The sequence below is a fragment of the Gambusia affinis genome, linkage group LG12 (genome assembly GCF_019740435.1).
Source record: "Gambusia affinis linkage group LG12, SWU_Gaff_1.0, whole genome shotgun sequence".
Taxonomy (NCBI): domain Eukaryota; kingdom Metazoa; phylum Chordata; class Actinopteri; order Cyprinodontiformes; family Poeciliidae; genus Gambusia; species Gambusia affinis.
In genome coordinates this window covers 6496990-6507883 of record NC_057879.1, presented here as the reverse complement: position 1 = coordinate 6507883, position 10894 = coordinate 6496990, and the positions used below count along the sequence as shown (strand labels likewise).

General features: G+C 39.1%; 2 protein-coding genes across 14 annotated transcripts in view; one reads left to right on the top strand and one right to left on the bottom strand.

The window, feature by feature from the left end:
* Positions 1-1611: 1611 nt before the first annotated feature.
* urod (uroporphyrinogen decarboxylase) lies at positions 1612-10175 on the bottom strand. The gene is made up of 10 exons (XM_044134916.1): positions 10002-10175; positions 7669-7781; positions 7420-7499; positions 7255-7317; positions 6103-6300; positions 5855-6016; positions 4343-4477; positions 3937-4037; positions 3544-3610; positions 1612-1877 (listed from the first exon to the last, which is right to left on the bottom strand). The coding sequence occupies exons 1-10, from the start codon at positions 10022-10024 to the stop codon at positions 1713-1715; spliced, it is 1107 nt and encodes a 368-aa protein (XP_043990851.1). The 5' UTR covers positions 10025-10175; the 3' UTR covers positions 1612-1712.
* Positions 7505-10894, top strand: part of ctnnd2b (catenin (cadherin-associated protein), delta 2b) — a 185682-nt gene continuing 182292 nt past the window's right edge. For 12 of the 13 annotated variants that reach the window (XM_044134908.1, XM_044134912.1, XM_044134909.1 and 9 more), the window contains exons 1-2: positions 9250-9302; positions 10542-10632. In XM_044134908.1, coding sequence (XP_043990843.1) covers positions 9252-9302; positions 10542-10632 — 142 coding nt within the window. In that variant the 5' untranslated portion in view covers positions 9250-9251. Of the gene's footprint in view, positions 7520-9249; positions 9303-10541; positions 10633-10894 lie in introns of those variants that run through there. The other variant, XM_044134898.1, reaches the window with a different exon arrangement.

Sequence of the window (10894 nt, the reverse complement as noted above, 5' to 3'; positions counted from 1 at the left end):
CTTTTAAGCCATGCTAAACCCTAATGATAGAAAGCCGATTGTGGCTCTTAGGGGCCGGTATCCTGCATGTTTTAAAACTCACACCCCCCATCATCCAGGCTGCGATGGGCTTAAAGCCTTGTTGGTCCCTGGGATGTTTTTAACACCTTCGCCAACTTCCTTTCATCGGATGTGAATGGTTTGGCTCAGGTGGTTGGCTGTTATGAAATGAAATGATCAAATAAAAGTTGGGTGCATGTTGAGAAACCAACCAGTGGAAATGAGCTCTACCACTTCTGTGCTGAGTTTTTTTCCTCCAACACTTTCTAAAGGACTGCATACGAACAGTGGTGTGAAAAAGTGTTTGTCCCGCTTCCTGATTTTTATACTTATAAAGTGTTTCAGAACGTCAAGCCAACTTAAATGTTACTCAGACAACACAAGTAAATAAAAAAATATGGGACATTTACATAAAGGGGGTTATTCAGGGAGAAAAAAATGAAACCAACATGGTTATGAAAAAGTGATTAGTGATGAAAGACATGTTTTAACAAAATGCAGATTTCCCCTCCCATAATAGTAGACATATTGATATGACCACTGCATTTTGTGTTTACCTGTGTTGTCTTTCACTAGTACATGAATTGGTTTAAGTGCATCCTCTCTCTCCCATCAGCTTGTCTAAAAATGTGTCGCCAATACCAAGAGTTTTGGTATTGGTGATACAATTTGGTATTGGTTTTGACGCAGTGGTGAAAAATGCAACACATGAATAAGGACTTAAACACCATTTCACAACACTATATTTGAGCCTCGACGTTTTATTTTGTATCTGTGTGGATTAAAGGCAATTCAAAACTAATAAACTTGCTTATTGGTGGCATATGTTGGATTTTCACATTAGATTAACGTGGAGTAATGTAATAAAATGCAATTTTTCTGGGAAATGAGTCGATTACAAGGATGAACCATCCTTATATCCTTAAGCACCATCTTGTACTGCAACAAACATCTAATAAAACTTATCACTTTTTTTTTTTAAATGTACTTGTTAATATTCAACGGGAAAATTTGTAGAGACAGGGTGTTGGGTAGCAGTCGACATCTGCTGTGCTGCATTTTCCGCCCACCCCCCCAAAAATGTACAATTTTCCTTTTAAGCAAATCACCCGTTTTTAAATCCCCGTTTGTTTTTCTTCCCTTTATCAGCTTTTCAAACGGAACCACGTTGCCTGACGACAAGCTACGTTATAGATTCTGATTGTATTTAGATATCTTTTTTTTTTTTTTATGAATGTATTTGTAAGCACTAGACTAAAATCTTAATACTCATCATCCGAGCTGCTTTATACCTGCCAAACAGATCGAATGCGATCGCTAATATGATGCCTGCAGCACTTAAGATGAGCTCTACATGCACGTCTGCTTGCTAAAAATCATGCGATTGCGTTTCAATCCAAAACACATAATCCACTCCTGGTCAGATCAACACATCACAGCTGAAGAGAAAAACAGCTCATCTTAGAGAAGCAGCATGTTTATCATAAAAAGCTGCACTAAATGGGAATGTGGTGTTTTTTTTTTTTTGTTTTTTAGTTGTTTCTCTATCCCAATGTAAAACAGACAAAGTCGTTTCGGGCGATAATCTGTATTCAAAAACACATACATGATTTTCAATAAAATAATGCATTCTTTTCTACATCATCAGCAATATACATCCTCTATTCCTGTCTTCATTTTTGTTTGATTAGAAGCTTAGAGTGCTGGTGCACGGCGTCGACGAAGGCGCCGACGTTCTCCGGGTCCATGTCGGGGTACAGGCCGTGGCCGAGGTTGGCGATGTAGCCCCTGGTTCCGAAACCCTCCAGCATCTTCCTCACCACGTCCGAAATCTGTTCCTGAACCAGAGCGACGAGTTGAGCTTTACAGGGGATTACTTCTAAGAGGGGATTGCTTACACTTGCAGTCACATCGGCAAAGTATTTACACCCCTTATACGTTTCTCCCCCGCATTATAACCACAAAATCAAACCGTATTCTGTTAGGATTTAGTTCGAAAGGCCAGAACAAAGCAGTGCGTAATCGTGAAAATGTTTTTACCAATACGAACTGAAAACATATTTAGTGACTCCTAATTTGTCTTAAAATAATGCTGATTTAACATGCTGTAGGAATTTTCCCTGCTGCCACCGCTAGTGATGGGTAACTGAGGCGTCATGAAGCCTTTTGACCCATAGCAAAACTGTATTGATACTGTCACTGAATACTGACACCTGCTGGACATTAAAAATCCCTACAGGCAACATAGTTGACAGACTGATTTGATGACTTAGTCTATGCAATAAGATTTATTTAAGTCATTGCATTTTATTGTATATTATATATTGTGTTATGTCATATCTTCAGTTAATCTCAAAGTAAATTTTATATCCTTTGATACAGCCAATAAATAATGCTAACGTACCAAGTGATGAAAATTTAAGTGAACGTGTTTGGAACGAGGATGCTTGTGGACTGGGTTTTTTTTTTTTTCCACAAATTTTCATAAAAACAAAAACGTTTATCCAACATTTTGAAATTTAGTCTTGCGCCTTTTTGACACAACTACATCTGCTGTAGGGAAAAAAAATGAAGTAAACAATAAATTTATATGAAATAATTTATAAAAAGCAACAGTAATTTGTAGGATGGCTGTGTACCTGCATTTATCCTAAGTGGACTTCATTCTGATGCCCTATAATGCCTCAGCATTGAGGAGGTGGATTCATTTAAATAAGACAGATTTTAGCGACACTATATATTGTTCATATAAGTTGAATTTTTTTCTTTTATATTTATTTTGTACGTAGATCTTTATGGATGTGTTTTGCTAGAAATGTCTTTTTTTATTTATTTATAGAGGGGTTGTCTTTATTTTTCTTTTTTCTGTCTTTTTTATAGATTTTTTATATATGGAGGGTAATTTAAGAACAAATTATGAAATGTATGATTTAAAAGTAGAAACACATGCAACACTTAACCTGCAGAACATATGAAAGTAAACTAAGAGTCAATTTCAGCTGAATATGGATTCATAAATATCAAGTAGAAACTGAAAAGAACTGGATGAAACGACAACGAAGTGATAACCAATACCTTACTTTCTGACGTAAGATCAAAACAGTCCCAAACTACGAAACCTTTCGTTTGCCTTGCTCCATAGTTGACGCTGTACCATAAAAGATCAAGAATTCTTTTGGCAAATACATCCGGATGACAGATTCGCTTCCTTATAAACACAGTTTTTCAGCAAATGTCCTTTTCTTTTAAGACCGTACACTCCAGCTAATGATTAATCAATTAGTTGACTATTATTTCAAATATTAATTCATCACAATTAATCGTTTCAGTCTTGGGTGAAATTAAACTAAATTTATTTTTATTAATGATCCAAACTATAAATGCATAAGATATTCACCATTTTTCAATTTCTAATAAATAATAATGAAAAAAAAATCTACTTAATTAACCAGAGCTGTTCATCTGTCAACATGGAAGTCTGAGCAAACAGGATGTACATGTTACCTTTGGCGCATACAGAGCGCAGGGGTCCATGTTTCCCTGCAGGCTGACCTTCCCTCCAGTGCGTTCCCTGAACACACACACACACACACACACACACTTGTTAATCCTATAACCAACAGGTTAAGTATTTGTGTGGAGCAGGAAACGCAGATGTTTGTTGACTTAAATCCTGCGCCCAGTGACAAACTGGCAGGAGGGAGAGAGAGAATCGGGGGCGGGTCCACAGCAAATGGTTAACCAGACCCACCAACGCTGCTTTAACTAGACACTTCGGCTTTTAGCTGCCTCCCAGGTATCAAACCACAAGAGAGGAGGATAGACACACAGGGTAGTAAGAAGTGGCAGAAGCTTATAGAAACTGGATGTGTGTGTGTGTGTGTGTGGGTGCGTTACCTTGCTGATCGGGGGTCAATGGTCCAGTCCAAGCTCACCACTTCGTAGTGAGACTCAGAAAGCTCCTCTAAGGCGTAGTGAGCATCCTTCGCAAACACAATCTGGAACATCCAAACAGCAGACACAGCCCAGCTGTAGGTGATCAAATGCTGCCACCTACAGGTATTTGTGTGCCACAGCACTTGGCATCATTTTTATTGATCCCATTAGGGATTAGGTGTTATTTTAGCAACACCATGCCAGTAAGGGAACACTAACATGGTGTAAATTTGCTCAAATCACAGGCTGGAGAATGAATGAATGGGATCAGGGCTATAGAAGGGCTGCTGCCCCTGGTGACTTATCTGCACTTAAATCAGATGCCGTGGACTGATGTGAAAGCATCTTTGTGCGAGGCATCTCTCACCATCGGAACATCCTGTCCCTTCTCCTTAAGTCTGTCCTTGACGCGGCGAGCGATGTCCCGCAGGTACGGCAGGGAGAACTCCCTGAACTCCACGGGGCCCAGGATGCCGGCGTGCGACTCGAACACCTGCAGGGCCTGCAGAGCGACAACCCGACGAAAAGGCTTAGTTAACCTCTGACAAAACAAATGCTTTTTCACGAGTTCCCCCACATCTCGTTTTTTGTTTCCCCCCCTGCAAATACCAACAACCCTGGATGGATAAAATTAGCCGGTTAGTAAATCCTGCCACTCGGTAGCGAGTCAAAGCTGCTCATGATTTGTGAGCAACAGCTCTCTCTTCCAGCGAATTTCCCAATGTGCATTAGACCTGAGCATGTAGGCAGAGAGAGGACACTTGTTGCAACTGGTTGAGTAAGGGCAATATAATGTGAGTCACAGAGTGGGTCATTACATTGAGGGGGGGGGGGGGGAAGCAATGCACAGAACAACTCTGAAGAGTTTTATTATTTTAGGGGAACGTTTTTGAAATGCGTGTTAAATTAGATTCACATTAGATTTTGTCACGCGCACAGCTACACACAGCACAGTGAAGTGTGTTGTAGGTAAAGCTGTTGCAATAAATCAAATAATCGAATGAGAAATTATCTCTTTGCTCTGGTTTATTGGTCGCAACTAGTCTGTTTTTGGAGGACAGTTTTGCTTACCGTGACTTTATGATTTGTTGTTTGTTGTTATTTTATTTATTTTGGATATTGAAAATGCTTTCCTGTCCCAGGGTTTAATTCTTCATCAGAATTCAAAAGTTTACTGATCTTTGTGAATGTGTTCTTGCGTTATTACACCATTACCACCATATTACTTAAAGGGTCTCAAAATAGCAACATTATGGTTTATCGCAATAACTTCTGGGACAATTTATCCTTCTGCAAAATTTGTTATCGTGACAGGCTTAGTTGTGGGAGGAAGAAAAGGAAAACGCAAAAAGAAAGCATAAGTTTCACACAACACATAAGTAATAAAAAAATAACTATAAATAATAAAATGTTACGTTCATGCTCACTTTGTGTCGGTCTAATAAAGAAAATCCCAATAAAATATGTTGAAGTGCGGCTGTAAAAGGCCAAAATGTAAAAGTTTAAAGGGACGTAACTACCTCTGTAGACACTTGCACTTCTAAAGGAAAAAAAGTATAATTACTGTATATTACAAGAATGACCCAACTACCAAATGACTCACGGCAACTTTTGTTTCAGGGCTGTCTTTTGTGGTGTGTGTTGTTTTTTTTGTTTTGTTTTTTAGTAAATCAAAAGGAAAACGCTGAATCAGATGTATTATCCTGCTGATGCTAAGGAAAACCCGTCTCCCTGTAGACTGTAGGTGGGAGCAAATCAACATTCATCTTCACAAGTGGCCTCCTCCACTGCCCTGCATAGCGCAAATCGTGTCCCTGTTAAGTGCGTCTCAAGTGGCAACACATTTCTAAATGCGTTCTGAGAACGGAGGGGTTCTGACCTGCGCCCCGGCCGCTACCTGTCCCACCAGGTACTCCACGATCACGTCGGCCAGCATCTTCAGCAGCATGTGGCTGGAGTCTGGGTGGCGGTACAGCCAGCGCTTGGCTTTGGAGTGGGTGGTGGAGCCGCCGCCTTCGATCATGTACGACATCAGGGTCCACTGTGGCGCGACAAAACGGTTAAAACGCTTCTGGGGTTTTCTAGACGTGGACCCGGCCGCTGAGCGGGTCTGGGTTTCTCTCTCACCGGCGCGCCCGTGAAGCCGATGAGCGGCACTTTCCCTTCGATCTTGTGTCTGGTCAGAGTGATGGCTTTGAAGACGTAGTCCAGCTCTTTGTTGACGTCCACCTTGGCCCGGAGGCGCTGCAGGTCCTCGGGTTCCTTCAGTGGGTCGGTGAACGTCGGACCTTTGCCGGTCAGCATCTGGACTTCCATTCCCATGGCCTGAATGGAAGAGCAAAGACAGAAACGGCTCCACGTTTATGAAGAAACCTGAAAATACAAGCTCGGTGCATCGTCTGGTGTGTTAATATTCTCACGGTAATACCCTGCAAAACTAGATTTTTTGTTTTTTAATAAATACATTAGTTACTCATGTTAAAACCGCTGCTAAACTGAAAAGTTAACATATGGAGGATATTCATATCTAAATCCAAAAATAACCAATCGTACATCGTACCTCGCCAAAATATGAATACACCTTGAATCCTCTCGCTGCATTAAGCAATAAATCAACTGAATGATAAATTAAGAAGAGCTCGATAATTTCCTTTCTGAGGAGTAATATTTCTTAAAGGGCGATTTTGTTCAGAGACTTCATAATCCATTCTATTTGTGGTTCTGATTTCACTTAGAACTTCTGTTTGTTGCGTTTTATTTTGGATACTTAAAATATCTCCCAGTTCCAGTGTGGAGCGTTCTTTAGAAAACTGAGGTGTATTAACCTTTGACAGGATGAACTTGCATTGTTATGCCATTATCAATATATCACTTGAAAATGGCCTCAAAACTACAATAATATAATTATTATTAATTATAAATTAATTTGTGAGTATTAAAATCATTATTAATAGTTTCTGAAACAGTTTATCAACCGGAAACAGTAGTTGTCATCGTGGCACACGTTTCAGAAAAAGGAAAAAAAATTAGGTCAATTCTGCACTGAGTTTTATTTCGGGGTGTCAAACTAAATAAAATTCAAGTACTTGCGTTGTTTGCTGAAAATATGCTATATAAATAAAATTACCTTACCTTCTACAAACCACACTGCAAACATACACCAAATTTCTTTCAGTTCGTCAAATATATTTTACTAGAACCAGACTAGTGGTGTCAGAACGTATCCTCCGTTTCCACATGGACGCGTTTAACGACCGTGGCTGTTGCTAGGTGACCCACCTGTGGGATGACCAGGATGTCAGAGAAGATGATGGAAGCGTCGAAGGGAAAACGCCTCAAAGGCTAGAAGGAGAAAAGTGAATATTTCAAGGAGAATTGGATTAATGGCTTTATTAATTAATCCTTTTGTTTTTTTTCTCCCCTAAATCATGTTTGGAGTTTTACCTGCAGGGTGAGCTCACAGCAGTTTTCAGGAGACCTGCATGTGTCAAAAAAGTCCTTCCCAGCTCTGATCTCGCGGAACTCTGCAGACAAGCATTCAACGGTAGGAAAGGGATCACCGACAAACAAAATTATTCAGTATGAAAAGAAAAAAGAAAAAAAAAAGATTGTGGGATGTATGATGTCAAACAGTTTTCACAAATAGTCAAGAGCTTTCAGTGTCTTTGTGAGAAGGGTAAAGGTCATCAGTACCTGGTAAATACCTCCCAGCCTGTCTCATGCACCAGACCGGGACGTGTTCGGGTTCTTCTCCTCGCGCCGCTCGCAGGAATGTATCATTCTTCAGCTCAGGAAAGTCTTTGGGGCTGGACGGAAGAAATATCCAGTTAGAATTGCACAAAGAACCAACGGATAGATCAGCAGATTTTCAGCTTAATCAGATGAAGACTTACAAAAAAAACAACCAAAAAACAATTGGATTATAGTTTATAAGTGAAGTGGGTTCAAAGTTGCCGTTCTTCTTTTTTTGTGTTTTGTTTTAAACAGGAAGTCAAAGGAAGCAATAAAAAGTTTCTTAAAGGGAAAAACTTAATGCTATGGAATGTGGAAACGTGTCCTGCTTTATCCATTTGAGCATCTGATACTTTTCTGTTAGGGTTGACCATATTTTGATATATCACAGGCTGTGAGATGGCAAAACAGAGGAGATAACAGGAAGGCTGAGAGCAAATTTAGCTACTTTAATGTTTTGAGCTTATGGAGCATGCTGGGTTTGAAAATACAGTATTGGAGGGTTGTGGAGAATCCTGCCGTTTTAATGACAGCAGGATAATATGTAGTACAATCCTGCCGTCATTACATTACATATGTGAAGCTAGAAAACATTTTTAATTTCATTCTTGTACGGGTCTTGTTTTTCTATTTAGTTTGAAAAAAAAAATAATTTAATTGAAAGGTCAAAGCTTTATGAAAACAGGAAATCAAAAATATTCCACACAAGTCTATGTACCTTTATCTGCAGTAGAGGATAACTTACATTTCTTACAAGATAAACATGTAAGAGATGCGAAGGATTCTTATTTTTTAATATATATGTTTGGTTATCGTTATTATTCCCTCTGACTCATAATGGGTGTGTGGGCTATTTATCACGAGGCATCGACTGTGACTAACCTTTAATTATTATTTGTTTTTCCTGCTTTAGATGAGTTAGGATTACCAAAATTATTTACATTCGCCAAATCCCAGAAAAACGGGAGACGGCATTAAAATCCAGAGGCTTACATACATTTTGCTGCCATCAGATAGAACAGGATTCCATTTTAAAACTGAATGGCTCAGATCACAACCATTTAGATTTAGTTGGTTTAATGAGTTGCTCCAAAATTTTCATGCATTCTTTACCGTCGCAAAACCCACTTAACATGACGCTGCCACTACCGTGTTAAGCAACTGTGATGAAGTTCTAAGGTATAGAAGCCTCTCTGTTTTTCTTTCAAATGTCAGGACGGTCATTAAGAGATATCTAATAGGAGTGTAACAGGTAAACCTTTTATGGATGCAAACTTGACTAAAAACCAACCTGTTTAGGATTGTATTTAAAACGTAATCAATTACAAATCTATTGATGGAACCTGACCTAATGTCGTGTTTTGACTGTTGATTCTATGTTGCATTGTGTTTCTGTGTTTAATTTGATGTAAAGCATTTTGAAATGCTTTGCTGCTGAAATATGCTATACAAATAAAATTTGATTGATTGATTGATTGATCCCAAGACGTGACTTTGAATGCAGTTAGAATATAATCTGGCTCTTTCCATTTGTTTTTGAAGGAATGGCTTCTTCACATCGGAATGGCCTGTGTTTGGTCCAGACTTGTTTCCATGTGGGTATCGAGGCAGACTTACCAGTTTTCAGTCAGTCTTTTCCTTTGGTTTGGAGCTTACCGTACATTCCCAAATTGTTGAACACCCTAACCTTTAGATAACACACACAAAAACCCCTCTGACACTGAGAATCCAGAGCTGACCTGCCCTAAGCGAGAATGACAGATAAACCTCTTCTCTTTTCTTATCATCTGCCAGCAGCAGAAGAAAACGGTTGAATGAGGATGGATCCCAACCGTGTTAGAGTCAGAGAAATGTAATACTCGACATATATGATTCTTAAAAAATAAGACTGAGATAAGGATGACGTATTTATGTATATATAGTTGTTTTTTATTTTATTTTATTAAGACTGAAAGAATTCACTATTTTCTTGGGTGCACTTTCAATGAGTAAAAATAATTTTAAAAATAATAATAATAAACTAAGACAAAACATTTAAAAGTTTTTCAAAGAGCAAATTTTCCTGTAAATAAGCCCCGTAAGAGGAAATACGCACTAGTCATGCCGGTTTGTCTTTAGGACATTTCTGATAAAACGTGATGAATGAAGAAGGGGGCTCGTTTATGCTTTCGTAAGAACGACACATGAAGGTTTCATAAAGTTTCTGTTTAAGCAGCTAGCTGCTACAAAACCCGCAGCGGTTAATCCTGAAGTAGGGCGTTTGAAGGGGCTAACAGCAGAAGTAGGTTACTTACAGGATAAAGTCGTTGTTGCTCATGTCTGCGGGGCTGAAGAAGCGACAGGTTTTACCTAAAAGCTCCTTTGGCTGCGTCTCAAGTCGTCAGTTTGAATCTGCGGCTCGTCATTTAAACTGGCCCTGCTGACTCCGAGAGGGTACGGCCATGTTGGAAGACCACGTGACCAGTCACCAGGGCGCACTGACGTTTCAAAACAAAAGCTCCTGTCTTGTTTTATGTTTTCCCCCTCTTCTTCAGTCGTTACGAATCTATTATAGCATAATATCATGTGTTGTTTTTTTCTTTAAAAAATGGCATGAAACTTACTAATTTAATCAACTACAATTACAGAGAACGTTGTGGTTTTAGAGAGTAAGTCAACTTCAAACTACTGTATGGCCATTTAAGCCTCAGTATGGTGTGCGGCATCTAAGCATTTACTGTGTCAGGAACGTGGGTCAGAGTATCTATTTTATTAAATTATATTCTTGTATATAATCTTATTTCTTTTGGAAATGTAATGCTAAACACACTCCTCCTTTCTCTGTTACTCTACAGCTCCTTCATAACAGCATAGCTTGCCATGAATGCTCAGGCCAGTTAGCATGTCCACCTCACCTCAGACGGCAGATGAAGTGTTCCTGTGACGGTAAGTTGTTTCTCTACCATTAGCACAGTGAACAGCATGTACACATGCATGATTGACGGCGCCTGCCTCTGAAATATGTGGAAAAATGTTTTAAAAAATGTCATGCTGCAGCTTTAACCTTGAAAGAAAGTGTGTTTCAATATGTGGGGAGAAACTTTGGAACAAATTAGACAAATGAAACGAATCAATAATACCATTAAGTTCAAAAGAAAAAACACATGTTCAAAAAGTTTAGGGATAAAGCCAGGTTACATTAGATTGC